The 24,315-nt window shown below is 47.5% G+C and overlaps 1 protein-coding gene across 1 annotated transcript in view; it reads left to right on the forward strand.

Moving 5' to 3' along the window:
• The first annotated feature begins 116 nt into the window (after positions 1-116).
• Positions 117-24,315, forward strand: part of SETD1B (SET domain containing 1B, histone lysine methyltransferase) — a 43,982-nt gene continuing 19,783 nt past the window's right edge. Inside the window, exons 1-6 of the mRNA XM_071445047.1 lie at positions 117-796; positions 1,143-1,297; positions 1,731-1,829; positions 2,325-2,595; positions 5,715-5,827; positions 8,415-9,590. Of these exons, the coding sequence (XP_071301148.1) occupies positions 724-796; positions 1,143-1,297; positions 1,731-1,829; positions 2,325-2,595; positions 5,715-5,827; positions 8,415-9,590 (1,887 nt within the window). The 5' untranslated portion in view covers positions 117-723. The remainder of the gene's footprint in view (positions 797-1,142; positions 1,298-1,730; positions 1,830-2,324; positions 2,596-5,714; positions 5,828-8,414; positions 9,591-24,315) is intronic.

The following is a 24,315-nucleotide window of genomic DNA, read 5'->3' on the forward strand; positions in this document are numbered from 1 at the left end:
CCCGCCTTTAATACCGAAAACAAAATGGAACCTCCCCGCTGATTGGCTGATGAGGGCTCCGGACCTTTAATAAGCAAAGCTGCTCCCCCATCTTCTATCACCCCCTCCTCTGCGTGTGTTGCCGCCCCCCCCCCCGCCGGCTTTCCCCCCCCCCCCCGCGCTCTCCGCCGCAGCAGCGCGGCGGGTCCGCGCTCCACCCGCCCCCGTGGTCGCCCGGGCTCGCCGAAGTCTTTCCCTAAAAAAATAAAAAAAAAAGGAGCGAGAAAAAAAGCGAAAAAAAACCACCCCAACTTGTCCCACCTATAGGTCCATCTTGTTTAGAAACAGTTTGCTCTAAGGTAAATGCAGCGGGCAGATTCCACTCGCCCCCCCGCATGCCGTTAACCCCGCGGCGGGGAGGGAAAAAAAACCCGCGCGTCCCGGTGGCGGCCCATGCGGCGGCGCTCGGCGGCGGCGGGGCGGCGGCGGGCGGCCGCGGGCCGGGGGCTGCGCGGCGCGGCCGCCGTGAATGTGCAGGCGGCGGAGCGCGGTTAGGCGTTCGCGGCGCTCGCAGCGGTGTATTGTGGGATCCCGGCCGCCGCCAGCAGCGAGCACACACACAATATGTGGTGGCTCGCGAAAACGGGAGGCAGGAGCCTGGCGGGCAGCCCGCGCCGGTAACCGGCCCCATGTGAGACGGGAGCTCGCCTTTCGCCGCCCGGAGACGATCGGCCGCCCAGCGCGATGTCTTTCCGAGAGACCAAGGCGGGGGAAAAAGCCAAGCACCCTGAAGATCATGGCAAAAAGCAGAGTTCAAGTGAGATTGGGTCTTTTTTTTTTTCTTCGTCTTCTTCTTTTTTTTTTTTTCCTCCTCCTCTCCTCCTCCTCCTCCCTCTCTGCCTCTTGTCTCGTTGGGGTGGAGGGGGGGACCCGGTTGGCAATTCCCCCATTTTGGGGCTCGCTTCGCGGTGGATTTCCTCCCTGCCTGGGTGTGTAGATCGGGCGGCTCGTTAAAAAAAAAAAAAAAAAAAAAACCCGCACCGAAACGAAGATGTCTTTGTTAAATATTTTTTTTAACTTTATGGTTTTTAGTGTGGTTTTTCTTTCTTTTCCCCTTCCCCCTTTCTCTCTTCCCCCCCCACTCCCCCCCCTCCCGCGTTCAGGTTGGATCAACGGAATGGAGAACAGCACGCAAGCCAGCACTTCTGTCGAGAAAAGAAATCACCATTGGAGAAGTTACAAGTTGATTATTGACCCGGCTCTGAAAAAAGGACAGCACAAACTCTACCGTTACGATGGGCAACATTTCAGCATGCCTGTGAGTGGGGGGCTCCCGGGTTTCCCCCATTGTGTCGTGTCTCCCCCCGCCAGCCTCTGTCTTACCGGCGTTTTGGGGGCTGGGGGTCCCTCCGGGTCGTGGTAATCCTCGGCGTAGCGCATGTGTGTGGGAGGGGGGTCTTGGGGGGGACACGCACAGCCACCAAAGTTACAGCCACCTGACACTGTGTATTCAACTGTCAGGAGCCCAAACCTGCGGCTTTTTTCCTGTGTTTCCAATCTGTGTGCATTTCCCAGCAGTATTGCAATTTGACACGTGTGTGTATGTGTGTGTGTGCGCTTTCCCCTTCCCTTGAGACAGCCCGTGCTTCCTCGGGGTTTATTTTTTCTTTTATTTTTGTCTTAGATTTCAAGTCTTGTTATTGCTGTTTCTATGTTTTCTCTCCTCCTCTTCCTCCTCCTCCTTCTCCCAGAACTCGGGGATCGCTCCTGTGGATTGTGTCAGGGATCCCAGAATAGGGCGAATATGGACCAAAACTAAGGAGTTGGAGCTGTCTGTCCCCAAATTCAAGGTACTGCCCTGACTTTTGGTGTTAGCTCTGGAAACTTGTTTATCTTGAGAGTGAAGCCTGAGTTCCAAATAGTTTAATGGACCGTTTAAATGACAGTCATATTTCTATTAACGTTGTTATTTAGCAAACTGTTTAACAATAATCCTCTTCTATGAGGATAACAAGAAATCAATGCATCTGTCTAACGAGATCACTTGAAGGTTTTGGAGCTGGGGCTTCTGGGCCGGGGGGCAGTGGGGGGGCTCTCCGCTGACAGTGCTGCTCAAAATGCATCTTTGTAGCCTAGAAAGGAGCCGGTTCCAATGAATGGCTGCAGCGGCACAGCCTCTGCTCAGCTCCGAGGTTCACCCAGAGCCTTGGAGGGTTTTTTTTCCCCCCCAAAGTTTGCAGGATGCTTTAACCCTCTCCCTCCCGTGCCATCCTTAGGCTCCTCCCCCCAAGCTCATTAACAATGCCGATTATTTTTATCGCTCCCCACCTTGTGCCCGTTTCCAGATTGATGAATTTTACGTGGGGCCAGTGCCTCCCAAGCAGGTCACCTTTGCCAAGCTGAACGACAACATCCGTGAAAACTTTTTGGCCGACATGTGCAAGAAATACGGCGAAGTGGAAGAGGTGGAGATTCTCTACAACCCCAAGAACAAGAAGCACCTGGGCATTGCCAAAGTCATCTTTGCCACTGTCAAGGGTGCCCGGGAGGCTGTGCAGCACCTTCACAACACTTCTGTCATGGGCAACATCATCCACGTGGAGCTGGATACAAAAGGTAAGGGGGGACCTTTGGGCCTCACGCGTTTGGGGTTTGCAGAGCCCCTGCCCGTCCCACTCCCAGCACCGAGGCTGTTGCGGAGGGCAGGGACCCGGTGATTAAAAATACGAAGGGAGCCGGCAGCGGGTCTGGTGTCTGGGGCCTGGGCGAGTCACGTGGAGCCAAATGTGTTGTCTGTTGCTAAGAGACAGCCCTGTAATTTGCAAAATGCTGCCATCCTGCCTGTCCCCTGCCTCTCCCCTGCCCGTCCCTGTCCCTGCTCGCTGCCCTCTCGTGTCCCCATCTCCCTGCCCCAGGCTGGTCCCTCTCAGCCACCTGCCAGGGCTGCTGCACCCGGTGGCACCTGCGTTTTGTGAACTTGGCATTTTTGGGCAAGTCCTGGTGGTTCCTGGGACCCAGATCTGTGTGTTCTGGTGGCAGCAGCGGGGCTGGGTGCTGTCCCCTGCGTGCCTGGCATTTCATTGATACTTGGGGTGGGCTGGGGGCTGGCACAGCAGAGTGCACACGCAGCGCTGCCAGTGTGTGCGAGTGTACAAGTGTGGGACCGGCTCTTAAAGCGACAGCAGCTCCCTGTGCTGGAGGAACCAGCTGCCAGCCCCACTCCCGAGCCCTCAGAAGCCCCATAAAGTTTCTGCAAGTGTGAAGGCATTGCATTTGGTCTGTTCTCTCTCCTCCAAGCATGCTAGTGAAAGGGCTTTGCTAAAATCTGCCTAAATTTTAGAAAATGTCTAAGACTGAGGAGGTGTGGATCAGTTGCTGATTGTATTTCTGCATTCTAAAGGTGGCATTTCTAGTTTAAAACTGGCTTGCTGCACTCCTTCTTGGGAAAAAGACATTGCTAACACCATTTTCTTAAAAATGCTGATATTTTTGTTCTGTATTTAAAGGTTTCAACAGTTTAGTGCACAACCAACACAGCAGTTGGTGTGCCACATGTGATAGAGTAGAACAGGATGTTTATTGACATTACTGACCACTGTGAGAAGAAAAATCACAGTAGCAGTTTAATATTTTCTATTGGGAGCTAGGCTTGACCTTACATGTGCATACTTTGAAATTCTAGTATCAATAATTTTTACAGACAGGCTCCTTCCCTTGCTTTGAAATTCGAAGGTAAAAATCACATTTAAGGACAAATTAACCATTTGCAGGTTTAATAATATAAGCTAAAGCTGTTCTGTAAGTGATGGATGTCTTAATGACAATCATTTTAAACAAGCTGATTATGCTGCCTTCCTCCTTGTTCTCCTCCGTTTATAAACTATGCAGCAAGTCTTGAGCAGGCAGCTGTTCCAGAAAGTTTGTAGCACATCAGGGAAATGAGGGGGGGTTTCTGCTTCTGTTTCCTGGGAGAAAATGCTGAAGTCAGTTTCATATTGCATTGCTGTTTTGTTTGCCAGCTTTATGCTCCTAATGTATTTTTTTCACACAGTTGCTTCTCTTTCTTTCTAAAAGAGTGTGACTGTCAATGTGCTATAATCTGTCAGAATCAAGTAAAAATGGTGTTCCTAAAATAGCATCAGCAGGTTGGGACATACTTAAAATACATGTGTATCATTTTCACCGTTTCTTTCTAGTATCCTGCTTTGCAAGACAGTGAAAGGTTGGTTAAAAACTTTGTTTTCACAGTGTAGCAAAATAAATATTAGGAGTGAAAGTATCATTTTTATCTGTCTGGTGTGAGCACAGGCCTGGGAATCTGAAACTAATAAATCCAGGCTCCTCATCTGAGACAGGGTTGTTTAAAGAAACTTCTCTGCTCAGTTTATCCATCTACAGACTGGACACAACTAGTAATTACCTGTCTTAGAGCACTAGGTAGGAACCATTTCACATTCATAAACCTCTTTGAAATTGTAACTTTTCCTGCATTATGTTTGAGATCCAGGAAGAACTATGTAACAATGACTTGATATTTTTTTAAGAACAAGTGAAAATAAGCCTAACGCTTCCATATCTGTGGCATTGTAGTGTCATGTGTGGGTGGTGTGTGTTAATATTTCAGGCTTATCTTCAGACTCTTGCAGTGAAGAGATCTATTTTGTCATGACTTTGGTTGAACTTAAACAGTTTACATAGTTGAGGATGAGGCTCAAGACTTTGTGAAATGAGATTTGATACCCAAATAACTTTATCTGTAGCATTTGTGCAAGATAAATAAGTCTTCTTCAGGACAGAATTGTGCTAAGGGTTGCTTTGTTTTTGAATTGAACGAGGTGATTCACAGGGAGTTTGGGGTTTGATCCTGCAGGACTTTCTCATAAAAGTAGTCCTGGTTTTGGGGAGGTATTTCCTGAGTTAATTTTCTGGGCTCAGGTGCCTGGTCTGTCCATTTTTCTGTGTATTCTTTATCTCTCAGAGCAAAATTCAGACAGTTTCAAGGTCTGGTTCTGTTGCCTTTGAAGCTGATGACAGATTTCATACAGACTGCAAAATAAGTAGGATTAAGTTTTTGTAGTAATGAAAAATTCAATATTAAGAAACTGGGTCTTTGTAGACTTTAGGAATGAAAAGGCTGAGGCTCAGTAATGCTATATGGGACAGTTTGCTTCCCTGGCTTTATTCTTCGAAGGATTCCACTGAGTTCTCCTTAAACCAGGGGGAAAAAAGGATTAATTGGTGTCTGTTTGGAAAGACAGCATTAACGGTTTTGTCCTCAGCATTCCCATGCATTGTGTTTGCATTTGTAACAGGCAGTTCTCATGAGCAAGGTGTGCAGGGAGAGCTTTCTGAAGTGGCTCTGGGGTTGGCAGAGGCTTCTCCCTTGGGTGAGAGTTTCACTTCTCAAATCTGCAAGCTTTGCTTGGCACTTTGGAGAGGAGGGAAACGGCTGCGCTCCAGAAAGCATGGTAAAGAGCAGAGCTGCCAAGGAGGCTGAGAAGAGGAAAAAGGATTTAGAAACCTCCTTGTCTTGGCTGGAGAAGGGAGTGTCTGACTTCACTTGCCCAGCAGATTATTTTAAAATGATGCCTGCGAGCTCTGAGGTGATAACTGCTCCTGTCCTGCATGGAGTGGGCTGGGAGTGGTAGCAGGGTCGTGTGAGTGTCAAGAATGTGTATTTTTACATGGATTGTGATCTTGCTGTTTAATCAACTCTTGCATTGTGCTCTGTGCAGGTGAAACCCGCATGAGATTCTATGAACTGCTGGTTAATGGTCTTTACACTCCTCAGACCCTCCCTGTAGGCACTGAGCAGGACGTGTCCCCAACTGGGAACGAAGCTCTCCAGGTAGGTGTGCTTGGCTTTTCTTAAAGAAAAACTTCCTAGAAAATCCCCAACGTTAGCATTAGCATTTTAACATTTTTAGTGGATCTGTATTTGTGTCTTGCTGTAGCTCCAATGGATGTTACTAATTCATGTTTAAATAGAACTTGCTCATAATTGCCATAGCAAATGTACCTCTGGATGTGGAGCACATGGCTGGTGTGTGCCTGCTTTGCACGGAAAATGCTTTTTGTCTTCGTGCCCTATTAACATTAGAAATTCCTGCAGTTAGGACTGGATCAGATCTGTCCCTGAGATGAGATTTTTCCCTTGAAGTCAGGGCAATGATTTACAGTGGTACATTTGGCCTGGCGTCTGCGGTGTGTAATCCTCAGCACGCACGGGCTTCAGCCTTGCTTAAAGGCTGAGAGGTGGAAGGTGTCTGAGCTTCAATAGTGGCATCAATTTTCCTGAATCTTAATTAGTTGCTGGAATCAGCTTTTAATAAAAGCAGTGGACAGAATTCCTGCGGGCTTCCAGGGGTCCCTCGATATTCAGGGCACAATTCTCTCCGTGGCTTTGCATGATCACCTGCTTCCCTGTGAACCCCACTGGGATGAGAGGGCCAGGGGGAAGGGAAGCCTGTTTGTGTGAAGTTACCAGCCTCTTTGGCTTGTCTGAATGTACTTTGGCTCCTCATTGTGACTTAAGAACTGATTTTAAGACATCAAATTTGAAAGAGATTTGGAAAAGATAATTTTTTTCCTTCTCTCTATTCATACAACTTCTTAAAATGCCATGATTTCATTAATTCTGTGATCAAGTGTTCTCAGGACAGGTAACAGCTGTACAGTGAACATGAAAATCCCATTGATCTGGAAAAAAAAAAGTCTTCTCCCACCAAAGCACCCCAACAGCAGCAAGGCAAAACCCCGGTATCCTTTTAACAAAATCATAAAAGAGGTTGGTTCTTCCTTATCTCCCAGCAATGTGCTTTTAAAGGTAGGAGGGAGACAGGTAATGATTTTGCTGAGAGCCCTGTTATGAGTAGACCCTGACTGCTCATTTCTGCTACTTCCACATCTCAAATAAAAATGGGCAGATTTGTTCTTACTCTTTTTTTCAGGGTTAACAGCAAAACACTCAATTGATGGTATCACCCAAAGCAGTCCCTGCTGTAATTATCCTTAAGAATTTTTCTCTAGATATTTTCATGTGTTATATTATTGTCCTGAATTGATTTTTTTTCCCAATTACCACCAGAATTATTGCTTTGAGTAACTTTTAACTGTTTGCATCATGGTTTTGACACTAGGATCTGCCAACAAACTTGTTTGCTGTTGTAGTTCAGTAAATTACTCCTGACATTTGCTCCTCCTCTCATGCAGAGCAGCAAAGATCTGACAGTTCTGCAATCCCTGCCTCCAGGCCATACACTAACCCCACTGAAAAACACTCCACAGCACATCTACACTAAAGGTGCAGCAGTGTGGATGTTGTTCAAAACCAGCCACGTGCTTCCTGCTCCTTTCTGTGGCCTTTAGGACAGTTGAGGAAGAAACTTTTTCTTGATGTCTCTCTGGTCATGGTGTCCAGGGGGTCAAACTGAGAGCAAGTCCACACTACAGAGTGGGTGAGACATGTGAACATAGCAGGCAGGTGAGAGTTCAGCTTGAGTTTGATGGTGCTGGCATGTTCCAAGCAGGTCATTTTACACATCTCTGCCTACCTGTGCTTAAGAGGTCTCACTAGTTGATTGTCCTGGTGTGCTTTTAGGCAGCTGGAGCTCAGAACATCCTCTCTTGCTACCAGGAGGATCCTCACTGAGCTTCTGCTTTGCATTATGGAAAATTGATTCTGGAGCTGATGATAAGTGTGGCACTGTTATGACTCAGCAGAGTCTGAGCTGGAGCAGGGCTGCTCCTAGAAACCCCCTGAATGTGCCTGAGAAGTGAGTTACAGAGCAAGTACTTGGCTGCTCTGTAGGTTTGTAGGGTTTCAGTTTCAAACGCCATAATCAGTAGCACTCTGAGCATTTGACTTTGTGAAAAGCTTTAAAATGGTGTTTTTCTGGCAGCTGAGAACTTTTTGTATGTTACAGATGAGTGGTAGGGAGGATGGTGGGCCAGCTCTGCTGCACAGCTTTGGCTGCAGGCTGGCAGTTCACTCACTTGTATGTTTTGATTTGTTCACAAAAAAAAAAAATTGACAATTTCACATCTCAGACTTTCCTTATTTTCATCCCTGTTTGCAGCTTACACAAGTGTTACATAGTTGCTAGAAACTGGAACTCTTCCAGCTGAAAGTGGTGTGGAAGTCTCCTGTTCACCTGATGCTCTTGGGGGTAGCTTACAAGGGAAACTTGTATCTTCTTTCTTCTTCCTCCCCTTGCAGACAAGTTACTCTTTCCTGACTTTTTCTTTTAAATCAAAGAGGACTGTTAGCAATGGATAATGGCTTGTGTTTTCAGGGATGCTGTAACCTATTTATTTCCTTGCCATGGAAATCAGCACGAACTCTTGGGTGCTCAACTCTTCTGAAAACCAAACAGATTGGACAAATATGGTTATAGCAGTTTGTGTTTAGGTGCTTTTCTGTGCTGTTGTTGCAGTTGACGGACTCCCTGAAGCGCCTCAAGGACAGCTCCCTCTCTTCCGCGGGATCCTCGGTCACCCCAAACAGCAGCACGCCCTTCTCCCATGACACTGCCTATTCCAGCTGCCGGCAGGACACCCCAAACTCCTACAGCCAATTCACCCCCCAGTCCCAAGGAACGCCCCACACCCCGCGCCTGGGGACGCCGTTCTCCCAGGACTCCACCTACTCCAGCCGCCAGACGACCCCCGTGTACCACTTTGGGCAGGACAGTGGCTACAAGCCCCGGAGGCACGAGACGAAATTTACGGATGCGTACAACCGTCGCCCGGGACACCACTACATGCACAACTCGGCAGGGGTGTTCCGAGGCACAGAGCATCAGTTTAGTACCTTCAAATCCCATCAGCAGGAGCCAGTTCAGTTCTCTCACACTCCTCCCCTGAGCCACTCTAGTTCCTCGAGCTATAAATCTGCCTTCTCCCCCTATCAAGCACCAGCTGTTTTTCCCCAATCCGAGGAGCAGCCGTTTCCCCAGACTTCCAGGGAGACAGAGTACAGGAGACCTGCGCCGCCTCCCACCGAGATGGTTGTGGAAAGCAACGCTGCCCCCAGCATCGATTTTGTCCCAGTGAAGGAGAAACCGGAGGAGCCTCCGCCCTTGCCCGACTCGAACTCTGTTCCTGAACCAAGCACAGCGTCCTTCTCTCAGACTCCAGAGAGGAGTGAGACTCCTGGCACCCCCACCATGGAGACTGAGATGCAGCATAACAGTTTAGACTCAAGGATTGAGATGCTCTTAAAAGAGCAGAGAACAAAATTACCCTTTCTTAACGAGCATGACTCAGATAATGAGATCAGAATGGAAGGTAGCCCTATTTCCTCCTCTTCTTCCCAGCTCTCCCCCATCCCAACGTACGGTTCGAACTCTCAGCCCGGTTTCAGGGGTCAGACGCCTTCCTCACGCCCTTCCAGCACAGGCTTGGAGGACATCAGCCCCACACCCTTACCTGACTCTGATGATGATGAGCCCATCCCTGGGACAGCTTCTCTGAGTCAGAATTCCCGGGGGACATCGGAGGCCAGCATGACTCCCATTGATCAGCTGAGCAGGACCTCCAAAATTGAGACCTCGGAGGCTAAAGAAATGGTGCCTGGTGACCAGACTCCAACGTCAGAAAAAATGGATGAGGTAAGTGAGCTGGAATGAGTTATGAAGCTTTGCATGTGTCCCCAGAGCTGGACAGGGTGGGGAATTGCACTTGTCTTTGTGTCGTCAGAGCGTGGGGTTTCTGGTGGCTTTTTCTTTTACTTGAGCCAGCTGGAAATGAGTTAGATGTGACACAAAGTAATGGTCTTAATCAATTTGCAGTCTCCAGCTTTCCTTATTTATAATACCAGCCTGCTGCAATTTATAGCTTCAGGAGAGCTCAAGGACTGCACAAGCCACCAAAGTTTGGCCAGTGCTCAGGCTGTGTGAACATCCCGAGTGTTGACAGACACTTAAGCCACTAGAGGAATTAATGGAGCACTTTCTGCCATTGCTGTGGTCCCTGAGCAGGGGTGTGTATGCAGGCACACACTTGCTTAACGGGGCTTTCATGTTGCACTGAAGTATGGAGTGTATAGGGTGTTTGAAAGCTCTCCAGCTATTCCTGCCATCTGGTTCCAACGGGAGACAGTTGCTGGGTTTTAATACTCACTTTGCTCAGGAGAGAGGGAGTATTTGAAAGGGGGAGGCAGTTGACTTGTGGGGGATGTGCTCCACTGAGTCTTCCAATAATAGAGCAGAGCTTGTTGCCTCTGCTGGGGCATTTGTGGCTGAAGGGGGAGACAGAGCTGAACTGGTGCCAGCAGACAGGAATTATGTTGCATGCTGTGTCTGTTTGGGAGGTCTGTTGCAACAAATGTGAGTATCGCTGCAGTGGATGTGTTGGTCCTATCGTGCTGTGTCAAGGAACAGTCAAAATACAGGTTTTTGCAAATGCCAGACCTTTCTCCTCAATGTTTATAATGGTCATGCAAGCAGATGTCTGAAACTGCTGTCCCTGGTGTGCAAGAATGCTGCAGTCAAGAGGGCTGGTCTTGTGAAAATGTCCTGAGTATGGTAGATCAATTTAATTTACTCATGAAAGTTTATTGGGGTTAAGCTGGCAGAATGGGTTTCCCTCCAGTGGTTTCCAGTTGTGAGGTTTTCGCCGGAGAAGTGGCTGCGTGTCGGGAGAGGAGGAGCTGCTCCCATAGCTCTGGGCTTTGCAGGGTGCTTCAGTGGAGGGAAAGCTCTGCAGCAGTAACACAGTGTCGGTCTGGATGCTAAATAGTGAAAGCGATGTGACTGTGTTGGATATTTTGTTTTTTTCTGCGTGCCTTTCCAAACCTGCTTGTCCTTGCAGTTGCCAGTTTAGCCTTTGAAACAGTTCAGCTGCTTGAGTTCTCATTCATCATCCAGGCTGGCCCAGGCTCCCCTCCTGGGAGGCAAGTCCCTGGCTGGTGGGGCTGATGATGTGTTAATTAGGAATGGAGTTTTGATTCCTTAAGCTCCGGTCTGGCAGGCTTAAGAGGGGACGCTGTTAGTTCGACTAAAAACCAGTGGGGAAGACATCCCTCATCTCCTTGTCTTTCTGGGTTTGTATCTGCTGTCCTTGCCCTCGTGCAAGTGGGTTGCAGCCAATTCTGAGTGTGTTTAGGAAGATGGGTAGGTGCCAGCATGGTGTGTGGGGTCAGGCACTTCTGTAGCTGGCAGCAGGTTTGGGGGAGTGGCTGGGGTGGAACATTGTAGGTTGTGATATGGGGCAGCAGTGTGCTGATGTTGAAGCCCGTGTTAAATCTTTGTTTCCCCTTAATGAGATGCTGGTGTCAGAAGTTCACGTTGATGGTTCTGTGATACAAAATTATGTAAGCGCCTCAGTCCTCTGCAGAAGTCAGAAGGGTGGTAGCAGGGTTTCCATGCAGGTCATTGCTGCTTTATTTGTCTCCTTCCCCCAAAAAAGTTGATGTTTGTTGTTGGAGCTGTTTATTCAAACTTCCTCTTGGTTACAAATCACACTGAGCTATTCTGACATGTTTGAAAAGTTGCCTGCGCCTTTCACTGCTCCTTGTGATGCACAAAAAACGATCTCCATGTGTTTTTGCTTCCTTTCCCCACCCTTCTCCCCACACAGTTTTTTGCTTTAGAAAAAGGCTCTTCTGGCTTCCCTCTCTTTTGCTGAAGGAGCAGACCTGAACAGTGACTTAACATAGGCTGAAATTTGAGCTGCAGCTTTCCAACTGAGTTAGAGGGGCATTGAGTCTGTGTAAGGGCTGGAAAGCTGAACCTCCAGCTTCAGCCCATTGTGATACCACTGTTCTACTCCAGTCCTTCACAGGGTCCTCCAGTGAAACCGAGGGAAGGCAGACACAAATATTTCTTGTGACTGTGTGGCCGGTGGAGCAGAGCAGGGGTGATATCTTAGTGTAGGGAGGCTCATTAAGTATCATAAGGAAGCAATAAAGGGGAGAGAGTTTGAACTTATTTACTTAATATTTGCCCCTTCAAGGGTCAGAGCAGCCTCAGGCCAGCTCTCTTTGGGTGGGTGCTCTGGCTGGGAAAATCACAGGATTCATGAGGATGCCAGCTAAGTCACAAGGAAGTTTTTCCTGAAGTGATCAGTGCTTTTGAAGGACCTCCTCCTGTTTCCCATCAGAACAAGCACGATTTTTTGTCAATGATACAATAACATCTGTTCTGTAGGTGAAGTGCTGTCAAATCATCAGGCAGATTAACCCCCCCAGACTCACCATAAGTAAAGGAGGTACATCCAAGCCCAGCAAATGCTCTGATTTATCATGCAAGACCCTGGAGTTTGATTTCAAGATCCAGTATGATACTCCTAAGCCAGAGTTTGGCAGGGATTTTGGGTGTGGGAGAGGAAGGGCTCTGCATCTGTCTGCAACACCTAACCCAGCTAATCTCAGAGCAGTGATTAAGGTCTGCAGAGAAAGTCCAGCTAAGCTTAGCCAAGGGACCAGGCTGAGAGGTGGAACAGTGGGATTTGGGCAGTGTGAGGTAAGGGAAGGAGAAGGATCCTTTCCAAAAAGAACAACCTGCCAGACAGGAAGGCAGGGCAGAGTGGGCTTTTTTCAAGAAACTAGAAGATGGCAAAGAAAAAAAGCTGAGCTGCATTGTTATATGAGGGAAATTTTTGAGGGAGCAATGTACAAACTTTCCTTCCTATGTGCTTGGGAAGATAAAAAGGAAAGAATTGTAATAATTTCTTTTCGCAGGGTTTTTGCTGTTTCGGAAGTGCAAAGGTTAAGTACGTACGCTTTGACGTTTTGACATCCCATGTGAGCCAGGTCTTGTTTTGGCTTGGCTTGTGGCAGGAAGAGGCCCTGCCTTTGTGCTGGGGAGGGTGACAGGATTGCAGCCAGTCACTTTGTTGTGTATTGATGATGCTTTTCATGCTTCAGCTTATGAATGTATCAGTTGGTGTGCATAGCCAGTGTGTAATAGGAAGACTGTATGGTTGACAATGGTATTTTTCCAGATTTATAAGTACAAAAGCACTTTTTAATTGAGGGATCAGCAGAATCCTGTCCTCCTGGTAGTTTAGCTAAGCACTGAGTTACTGTGGTGGGAGAGGTGCCTTAAAAATGCCAAAGATCATCATAAAAATAAAGATCCTGAAGCATGAATGAGGTGAGAGCAGTTCTCCTGCTGTTTGCTGGGAATTTTAGTAAATGGGTTGGGGAGTGAACTGGAAGTTGCACAGTGCTCAACAGCCCTAGAGACCCTGAAAGGCACTGCTGTCAGCAGCTGTTGGGAGTGGTGTGAATGCTGTGCTGGGTGCTGAGGTGCCTCTTGCAGGACAGCATCAGCATCCTGGGACAAGCTGTGTGCATGCAGTGGGTCCTGTCACAGCTGCCCAGGGAGGATTTCCCAGCTGTGCTTACACACAGACAAGGTGGGTCAGGCTCAGCCCTACAGCAAGCTCTGCTGAAGTCCCTGAGGTTACGTCTGGGAATTTGCCCTTTGTATTGAAGCATCTTTGGGTTCTTGTGTGGTCATGGCCAGAACTGGAAGAAATTTTTGTTGAAGTGTCATATTGTCCCTCTGGAGCCTTAGCAGGATGTGATGACATTCCCCTCAAGACACTGCCTCGTGTCTTGTGTGGCTCCATGCTGCTGCATCCCCATCCACACTGGGCATTGTTTCAGTAGCTGAAAATGATTGCCCATTCCTGCAGAGCCAAATTCAGCCTTTAGTTGTTCACACTGTGGTGAGACAAAGCAGAGCCTGGGTGTTGTCCAGGCAGTGAGAGGAGCTGCTGAGGGTTTTGGTGCTAGCCGTACCTGCAGTGCTTGCCCCAGGGGCAGTTGATGCCCCTTGTAGCTGAGCTGGGCAGGAGCAAGTCCATCTGTGCCTGCAGGAGGATGTTCTCTCCTGTACCCTGCTCCCACCCATGGATTGTGTGGGTTGGAGGCAGCCCTTGGGATGAATTACATGGAGCCTCCTAAAGGTGAACCCAGTCTCGCTCTGCTGAGGGATGTTTCTGGGCTGAAGAGCTCAGAAGTGATTTATTCAAGGTAAATGCACATTGGGGTTGAGCAAGTAGATCCTTAAGAGCCAGGAAATTTGATACCTTCGTTTCCACAGTAACTGTGCAAGAGCCCTTATGCCCATTGGTAGCTGTTAGTATATAGAATATATATGGGTACACCTGGGATCCAGTTTACAGCTGGAGTGGGATTTATCATTTCTGGAGGGAGATGGGGAGAGTAGATGGGGGAAATGGTTGCTCTGAATGTAGCCTTTTAATTGAAGAAGGGAGAAAGACCCGAGAGCTGTGATTTATACCCAGTCTCATAAACACTTTTTCAAATTTTCCTGCCTCCTGAGCTCTTGCAAATGCAATCATGCCTGACAGAACCGGTTCCTAATGGAAACTCAAAAAATAGGTATCATGTTATGACCATGAATTTCCAGAAATGCAGCCAGCCAATGCCCAGGCAGCAGAGATTTGGATGACTGCTGTGGTTTCATGTGTGAATTACACCAGCCATGCTAAACCTGTGAAATTAAAATGAGAGTGAACTGCTTAAGCTGTGGGTTCAGTTCTGCCCTCCCTGACCCACACACAGCAGCAGCGAGAAGCCACAGAGACTTCAGGGGATCTTGTGGAGTCTAAGCTTGTTCAGAAGAGAAAGGCAGCACACAAATCCCTCAAAAGGTGATTTAAATGTGACACTACAGTGGCCCACTGGCCCCTTTGGGAGCTCAGTGATCTGTTCAGCCACTGAGTCCTCAGGAGGGAGGAGGCTGGGGCAGCTCTGCATCCTCCTGGAGATGCTGAGGGCTGAGGGTCAGTTCCTAAATAACCTGACCAAGGCAAGGATGTCCAGACTCCCACAGCAGTGGTAATGCAGGTTGTTATTTTACCTTTTTTTTCAGAATTGATGCTGGAAGACCACAGGCAGGGACTGCTTTCTTGTACACTGATTCATTTACCACATGACAACCTGCTTCTCCTACAAAAATTTATATGAAGCAGAGGAGAATGTTCATTTTTGCTAAGTTGTATTTCACTTTTAACTTTTTGTATTTGGTTCTGATGTGATTCTTGGAGTGCTTGCAGAGTGGTTAGCAGAGCAGAGAGCTTGACCAGACAAATGTTCAGTAGAGGAAGGAGCAAGAGGTAACAAGCCCAGTGTCAGTTTTTACCGTCACTTTTTCAGAGCAGTGTTGCATAGGATCCACCTGGCATTCCTGATGATACACCCCTCATGCATGTGTGCTTGTGGGGGGAAGGAAACCTGAATGGAAAAATATTTGACTGTTTGTGGTTTGGTTTATTTGGATACCAAACAACTCCAGTAGAGTGAGAGAACGTGTCTCTGGTTGATAACAGAGCTGGAAATGGTGAAATGCTCTGGAGTGTAACTGAAAAATAGAAAGCAGGCTGTGGTTGGGAGGCTGAGTGGTTCTTTTGCTCTCACACCGGGCCAAGGCTTTGAGGCTTTTTCATTTTGCATACCTGATAGAACTGACATTGCCATTCCTTTTTATAAATCACTGTTGCTGATAATACTCTCATCACTAGCTCAGTTTGTTCTGTTTCTCCACCAGTGACTTTCTGTAAATTTTCAGTTCCTGGCAGACTGGCTGTGTATACTTGAACTGCTTGTAAATAGGTAGAGCATTGCTTATTTTGTGTTTGTGTAATCTGTAGATGCCCCTGCACTGCAAAGTTAGATCCAAATTAGTGTTTAACCATAGCACATAACTTATGGTGGAATAATATCTTCAAATCTAAGCTCTGCAGACCATCCACAGTTAGAGAGCCATTGACCATCTTCTTTTTGCTGCTTGCAGAGCTCTTCCTACTCTTTACAACACTCAGGATTTAGCAGTGATATTGAATGTTCAGATGTCATAAATGCAGGCTGTGAAGCCTCACACTGAAGTGACACATTTTCCTCACAGTTTCTCCAACCCATTATCATTCCAGTTGCGTTTCGCATCTGATGGCTGTGAAAAGTGACCAAGGGAATGCAGACAAGTTACTGGATGGCGGCGTGTGTTGCAACATGCAGTGACACTGAGAAAACGTGCCAGTGTGTTAGGTAATCAGTAGAAATATTGAGAAAATAATTGCTGTTAACATATTGTGCTGGCAGCCGCCAGAACAGCACTAATTTCTGGGTCTGGTTGTGAAGATGCCGGAGCAGCCGCTGTGTTCTATATGTGTCTGTGTCTGACACAGAGCACTCAGCAGACACTGAGCTCTTATTTTATTCAAATTTCTGTTGGCTGGTGCCTTTCCTGGAGTCCTCTAAATAGATACAGTTCATCAGTAGAATGTTTTTTTCCATACTGCATCAATTTTGAGGCCCATGACTTTGCCACCCCCCCTTCTGTTAATTTTAATTTTCAGTTTGGGGTACTTGTTTGTACCTAGTGAAGATGGGGCAGAACTCAAAATGAAACTTGTGAGATCGTTAACTCTGTGCATCACATACCTGCCCACGAGGGCTCCTTTGACCCAGAGATGTTACTGCTGTCTCAGGATTTATTATGAAAGTGCAGTGCTTGCTTTTGGAAATGCCCATTCATCATGCCAAAAAGATTGCTCGCATTTTGTGCTCCTAAAAACCAAATATTTAAAAAAACAAAGAAGAAAGAAAATGGTAAAGGAAAAAAAAAAAGTTAAAAATGTTTTTTTATTTGCATAGTGCTAAAATAAGGTCAGCATCTGCTTTCACACATTTCCAACAGTGCAGACAGGCCTCATGAAGTGGAAATAGCAAGGCAGCAGATTGAGGTTTCTCATTTCTCTCTGGGCTGGAATAGGTGGAATAGGTTTGCTCCTCTGGCTGCTGCAGGGGTGTTTCTCTAGGAGCACTTTGAGTAGAGGAAGTTGTTGGTGGCTTGGGCTCCGGCAGCGGCTGAGCACGGAGGCAGCGCCGGAGCCGAAACCGCCCGGACACGGGGCTGGCAGCAGAGCCCCTGCTTGGCACCGTGCCTGCCAAGGGCTCGGGCAGCTGCAGCTCACCTTGCAGTTTTCCCTCAACTTTGGCTCTTTTTGGTGGGTTTGGAGTTGCTGGCTGCTCCGAAGGGCTGTGTTTGGACTGTGTATTTCTGTGGAGCTGATAACACTGTGCTAAGTGCAATTTCCACACACCTTTGACCAGCTCACCTGCATTTTGCCCCGTCTCTCTCAGTGTCAGGCAGTAAGTCAGGGAGATAGGAAAAAGGCTCTGAGGAGGGGAAGAGGAGAAACAAAGATGATCTTGCCAAGGTCGAGTCCTCTCTGTCTCACCTCCTTGCCTGCACCTTCAAGCATTCAAGGTGGGATGCCCTCAGGCTCACTGCTGCCCAGATTCCCTGTGCCACTGAGTGCAATGGCACAGAGCCTTAGGAAGAAGAGGGCTGAGCATGGTGCAGGGTGGGTGACATCAAGGATGGATGGGGTTTTGTTTTTCTGGGCCTTTGTTCTGTCCTGATCAAGAAATCTGGTGTCTGCTGCTTTTGTGGGTGATGAGGGGTGGGAGTTGCTCTCTGACATCCAGATTTTTTCCACAAGAACTGTGCTTGGCAGTGAGCAGACATAGTTTTAATGTTATGTCCAGGCAGCCTGTCCTCCTCCTGTGGTGCAGGATCAACATGTGTTGCACACACCAGGGAGACATTCCCTGTGGAGCCTGGGGAGGGATTGCTGAAGCAGGCAGCTTTTTTCCAGATTTCCCTTTTCCCAAAGGAGCTTGTTATTTCTGGTGCCTTGTGTATCCCAGGCAGAACAAAATACACTTATTTGAGGTGATAGCAGTGTTGTTTGGTGGAAGCAGGAGCTGGTGTGATGTTGGCACGTGGCTCTGGGGACTGTTTCCAGTCCTTGTTGCTAAGCAGTTGCCAAATGTGGCACTTTGGTCGGCAGATGTGGCTGAGAGTTTCCAGTGCAGATAATTGAAATATTGTCTTTGAAGGATGCAGATAAATGTGAGCAACTGTTATCATGGTGCTACAAGCATTTTGCTATTGTCAGGAAGAAGGAATACTTGGAAAATATGAAAATCCTTCATACTGCATGAAATTATTCAAATTGCAGTAATACATAAAGGGCAATCTACCAGTGGAATGTATGCCATGGAGACGTGTGTGAAGGGATTAATTTTGACAAGGGAATCTCAACAAATTTATTTGCTTGTTAATATAGTGTCAGGTGGGATGTATCTCCCAAATTACCTCAGAAAAGTGGTAACAGCAGATGGGTTTGCAAAGCTGAGGTGTGTTCCAGGTCAGTGGTGAGGGTTTGGTGGCAAGGGGCAGCCCAGCAGAGCCCTGGTGGAGGATGGAGTCCTGATGCTGGGATTGATTTTAAATTCCCTGGGAGCTGGGGGCACCCAGCCTGGCTGCCAGGCACCAGCAGGCAGCTGTGAGCCCTGCTGGGTTGGATGTTCAGGCTTCAGCTTGAGGAGGTCTTGTTGCATGACTTTGTCTTGGGTTGTGGCTGGGGCACACGTGCTGCAGTCAGAGAAGGGTCAGTTTTTGCAGTATTTTTACTATTTTAGCTGAGCTCTGGTATCAAGAGCATGGCATGGTGCAGTTGTGTTAGTGAGGCACAGCTTTAGGATCATGTCCAGTGAGATGTATTGATGGTGGTTGGTGATATAATGACCACTGTGCAGCTCTGGTGCTTCAAAAGGTGCTGAGGCCAAACGGTGCTAAGTAATAAATGATGAGCTGCAAACCACCACAGCAGCTGTTCCTGCAGAACTGCTTAAAAAATAAAAAGATGCCCATGCCTTCCAGCTGGCCACTGGATCAGTGAACAGGGCATGGAATGCATGAGCACAGAGCTGTGCTTGCCTGGTTTTGTGCCTTTCTCACAACTATTTCACAAAACTCTTTAAATAAGTAAAGTGGCTTTTTAAGGCTTCTTAATATAACTTCAAACTAATGAACCAGTCTAATAGGAATGCTGCTTTAAAAATACCAATAAAGAGTGTGATGGAGAGGGGTTTAGCTGTGTCTGCTCAAGAATGGGCTGTGCTGCTGTGAGCTTCTGCAGGGCTTCACTCAAAGCAAAGCTCTTTAAAGCAGGTAGTAAAGGAGTGAGTAAAGAAAGTGTCACCAACATGAGGAGACCTAGGAGAGCCTGGGAGCTGGAGTGGTGGGTCTGAGGAGCAGAACATGGATCAGCTGGTGCTGGCTGCTGCTGAAGGGCCCTGCCATGGACACGCTGCCCTTCACTTGAGCAGTCACCTGTGGAAGAGCTTGATTACAGCTCTGCTGCAAGAGAGAGCAGGAGAGACTTCAGACTGACTCATGAGTAAGCAAGGAAAAGGCACATCTTTACCTTTCCATGGCTGTCTGTGCTGTTGGGGGTTATTTCCTTTGGGTCTGCAGTGGGTGCCTTGCAGCAGCCTCTCAGCAGCTCCCCTGGGTCCCTCCTGACCAGCAGATTAGCAATGCTCAGCTCAGGAGCTGCTGCTGGACCTGTGTCCCACAAACATCTAATCCATTATTCACCCCATCTGCACTCCTGAGCCTGGGCACTATCCTGTGACAGTGCAGTGCACAGCTGAGTTTGGTTCTAAGTGAAAAGTGTTTTTGTGTGTTTGTTTAAACCTCCTGCCTGCTAATTAGGGGACAGGTGGGGGAATCAGCACACTTTACCTCTCCTCTCTTTTTTGCATATTTTATGCCTGCACAAATGGCAGTGGGAGTGCAGCCCAGCTGGGGGTATTTCCACTCTGGTGCTTTAGAACACTTGTGGTTTTACAATTTATTTTGCATACAATGGGGATAGTTTGATAGTAAAAGTTTAGTGTCTTCTTGAAGGCCATGAGAAATGTTATGTCCTGCACAGGGATTATTTTTGTTAAGGGATCAGTCAGCAGTTGGCAGCCACTAGGATTATGTTTTTATCACCCAAAGGGAGTGGTAGGGGGAAAAAGTTGCATTAGGAAGGTTTTGAAAAAGGATAACTTGGAGGTATTTCTTGCTCTTTGTCTTAGAAACAGATTTTTATTGTTTTAATTAATATGTTACATTCCCCAGTTGATGAGCCTGATTCTGTCCTCTCAAACTTAGCACTTAGCTAAATCTGAGTACAGCAAGAGAAGAAAAATCTAAGCAGGAAATAAAGCAGTGAAAAATTCAAGCTGCCTCCAGAGAGAAGAGAAATGTCACCAAAGGGGAACAGTTTCTTGCTGGCCTCACCCTTACTTTTAAGGAAGAATACTCAGTTGCTGGAAATAGGCTCCTCAGAGTGAAGCATCTCCTGTGGTCTAGCAGGGTTTTAATGCATCTTCTGCTTTGCTGGGAAGGACTTGTTAGGTTTGTGTTGTAATGCTCAGAAAATGAGGAGCTGCTAAGCTCATTAGGGTGCCACTCATGGCTTGTGGTCACTGCTGTGAAGGACTCCCAGCCAGGGAGGGTTTGTGTCTCCTGAGCCTCCCATTCCCTGGGGCCGCTCCAGGCTGTGTCCCAGCAGACCCAGAGCATTTGTGCCACCTCCAGTGGGGACTTTGTCCAAAGTGGGTAAATGCTTTTTGTCAGTCAGGATCCTGCAGGCTGGCTGAACCATCTTGTCTGCAGCAGTTTCTCTGGGAATTCAGAAATGCAGCAGATGTCCTATTTTCCTGTCTGGGATGGTGGTGGTGGCTGTGTCCAGAACAGAAAGCCACAGGTTTCCTTGTTTGAAGCCATACCATGCAGCCACCATGACTGCAGTTAGGATGATAACAGGGTCCTAAAGACCTTATTAACAGTGTTCCCTCTTTCAGGCATATTTCTTTTGAAATAACTGGTGCTGGGCTAGAACAGAGCGGTGTGGAGGGCAGGTGGGAGGGAGCAGGAGAGCCTTAAAGGGTGACACTGATGAATAATCTAACAAAAATTCTTTTCTTTTGCCCATTCTTCTTCAAGACCCAAAATTCCTTCATTTCTGCCCTCCCTTCTGAGGAGACTCAGTGTTGCACAGGTCATGTTGGGACATCCAGGTCTTGCAAATGAAACCACTGTTGGTGCTAACACTGAAATGCAGAGAGCACTGAACAGGACACTGACAGTGCTGCCATAACTGTGTTAGCCATGTGATTTCAGATACTCAGGGCTACAGTAGTACTGTGTAAAAGGGGAAGAGTATCACACTGGCCTAGTTGTGCTGATTAGAACTGTTTAAATACAGCATGTGTACAACCTATTCTTCAACATGCTGCTATCAGCTGGGGAGCTAGACTGTTTTCCATGCCTATCTCCTTTCTTATCACCTTCTTGGTAGCACGATCTGAATTCATGGCTCCATTTGACCTAAGGTTTAAGTATGAGGGTGAGGTCAGGGGCTGGCATGTGATCTCCTGCCTGGCACTGAACTGAGGGGAATCTGTGTACTCTGCACATGCAGTTATTGCAGGGTGGGTTTTTTTTTGCTTATAGGTGGACTCTGATCTAATGTTGCCAGTTCCCTTTATCTTTGATTGCAAAGTACCTTCTTTAGAAATGTGAGTGCATTTCTGCAGACCAGTATGAAGAGCAAGACAGAGTTACAGAATCATTTGGGAATTGAGCTCTCTGTGTACAGTGTGATTTCTTCTGAATTCCTTGCTTTTCTTTGCATCTTTAGAGAAGGGGATGCTGCCTCGAGCTCTGCATCTTTTGTGTGTGGACAGACCTTAGAATGAAATAATAGCTGAGGTGCCAGAAAATGACAGAGGAGCCCATTGCCTGTGTACCAGTGCCTTTCTGTTTTCAGAGAGACTATTCAGTTCCTCTGCTGGATTTGGCTGGTTAGTTCCCAGAACTCTGCATCACTGAACCTGGTGTCTGAAAAGGGCTTTACCTGGGTAAAGCCAGTCAGGCTGTATGAAAGTCTTTGGGAAAAGCAGAGAACATTCCCTGACTAATTTATCTGTAGGGGGTATTTTCTTCCCACTCTACCATCCTTTTATGCATGACTTAGCTTCCCAGCCGACTAAAGCCTTTGAAGTTAGATTGCAAATAGCTCTTCAGCTATCCCTTCCCCCCATCTAAAATAGGGAAACCAGAACAACCATTGCTGTGGAAAGAGCCTGTCTTGTTACATGGCTTCCCAATGTTAACACCCCTCTCTTTTCCTCCTTCCTTTTCCCTACCTCCTCCTCCCCCCCATAAAGAAACCCTTTATTTCCCCCCCTTAATAAGATCTACTTAAGACTTGAGGGAAGAGGCCATGGTTCCATGAGATGGTAAATCCAATTTTAGGGTGTTTCATGTGTGATGAAAAACGCCGTGGCCACATGAGGCTGGCCCTGAATTGGCACACATCACCCTGCCAGTTCCGATTTGTGCACATAATGCAGGAGGCCAGCCTCACATGGGGCACTCACAGGCTGCCCAGGCCTCCCTGGGCTGGGCTGGGCTGGGGGCCAGGTGCTCCCATCTCACACTCTCACTGTGTTTTGTGACCTGCCCAGTTGGGTGTTCGTGTCGGTCTCCACTCAGATCTCTGCAGTCTGGGTGTCTGGAAGTTTCCAGTGTCAGCCTTGCTGAATGTGGACCCCAAGGATGTTATGTTGGCCTCTCCCTGCAGACACCAGAGAGTCTGTGGTGCATGGGAAGCCCAGAGGTAATGTCTGGCTGCTTCAAATATCCCTTCTTCAATGGTCTTGCTGACAGGAGCAGTGTAACCACATCGTATGCCGTGGGGTTTGCAGTTCGGAGCCTCCTCCTCTGAATGAAGCCATCCTCTTTGTGGATGGCTTACTAACAAACAGAGCAACCCCCTCACCCTAGCTCTCTTTGCTAGCTCATCTCTTCAGGATTTCTGCTGAGGCAGATAAGGCAGTTGTTTTCCCACTGGTTTAATTCCTGGCTCTGAGGATTTCTGTCCTAGGAGACTCTTGCAGTGGGCTCTTGAAATCCACATTGAAAACTGGACTGTGGTGCTGTCTTGCCAAGAGAATGGACTTTTGAAAGTACTGAATGATGATTTAGTGTTCTCCCCTTAGGATTGCATTCCTCAAGTTACCTTTATTGTGGATCAGTAAGATCCAGAAAAGATCTTACTGATCCAGAAAGATCAGTTTACCTCAGACTGTACCACAGGGGCTTCCCATCTCTTTCCTCTTGCTTCACCTAGAATTGTCTGTCCTTCCCTGCACCACTTGCTGAATGAGAGTAGTTCTTAGCCTTGTGGAAATGCCTGCCATCTGCCTAGGGTGGGTGTTTCTTACTCCAGGATCTGTTTTGACTTCTGGAAGGAAGAATCTGTGCATCATTTCCTACAGCCACTGGAGATCCTATGTACAGTCAAGTCCAGTACTCCTGTTCAATCACTGCATTAATTTTCCCCTATTTTTGGTGGGGATTTTTTGTGGACCATTTCATGCCCTGTGTCACATCAAGGGCTTTGCTTTGGGAAGCACTGATTTAAGCTACTGCTCAGTTCCTTTCCATGGAGATGTTGATGTTATTCCTCTGTCCTGCAGGGAGACAGGATAATCCCCTCTGGAGTCTCAAACAGGGCCTTGAAGTGTCAAGCCCCATTTCAGTGCATGTGAAGGCCTGCAGGAAGTGTGGTGTGGATTTGCATGAGGCTGGATTGCTCTTTGGCACTGCTGTCCATCCTACAGGAGTTATTTTAGCTTGTTTTGTCATCTTGATTCACTAGATTTTCTGATGATGGCCTGGGCTGTTGGGCAGCTGTCCAGCTCTCCTGCTGTCCTTAAAACAAGTCAATTTACTTCTGTTCCTGGTGTCAGGAAATACTGGAAGTGAGTGAGGAGACCTTTTCCCTTTGTAAGCATTAGCCCCATGTGCCTTCTCCTCTCAAAAGCCCCTCCTGCCCTACACTGACAGCCCAGTTGAGCTGTCATCCTCATCCTTCCCTGCATCCTTCCAAATCCCTACTTGTGGCATCTCCCCATGTGCAGGATGGTCTAATTAGGGACCAGCACCTGATGGAGCACATTGTGAGACACAAGACACAAATCCCTGTCCCCCTCTTCTGGGACCAACAGGGTCTTCCAGGGAATTCTCCCTCTATCCTTCTGTGGTTTGAGATATCAACTCAAAGTTCCCTCTTAGCCTTAGGAAGGAAAGTAAGAGGCGTAAATTGGGCTGGTGTTTGCAGTGCTGTTTGTTTACAATGAGCACTTGAATATTATTGTCACTTGTTTTACTTGTTGGGCAGCCCTGTAGGTGTGGGGAGTATTGCCTGTGCCAAAGAAGTGCTGCAAGTAAGTACCAGACCAAAAGCAAACCTGAGCCAACACTGTGTGTGTTAAGTGGGACATTGTCATCACAGGGAGCTTGAATTCTCCTTTAGTGAGAGATACTCTGGCAATTGGTACTGGAGAAACCAAAACATCCAAGGAGTATCTCTCCTTCTGTGAGAAATCCCTGTTCTGTTAGGGCCTTTTTGGTGCCCCTTTTTGTGGGACACAGCATTGAGTCC

Source organism: Agelaius tricolor, unplaced genomic scaffold (genome assembly GCF_023055355.1).
Source record: "Agelaius tricolor isolate 1412-34295 unplaced genomic scaffold, bAgeTri1.0.p SCAF_20, whole genome shotgun sequence".
NCBI classification, from domain to species: Eukaryota; Metazoa; Chordata; class Aves; order Passeriformes; family Icteridae; genus Agelaius; species Agelaius tricolor.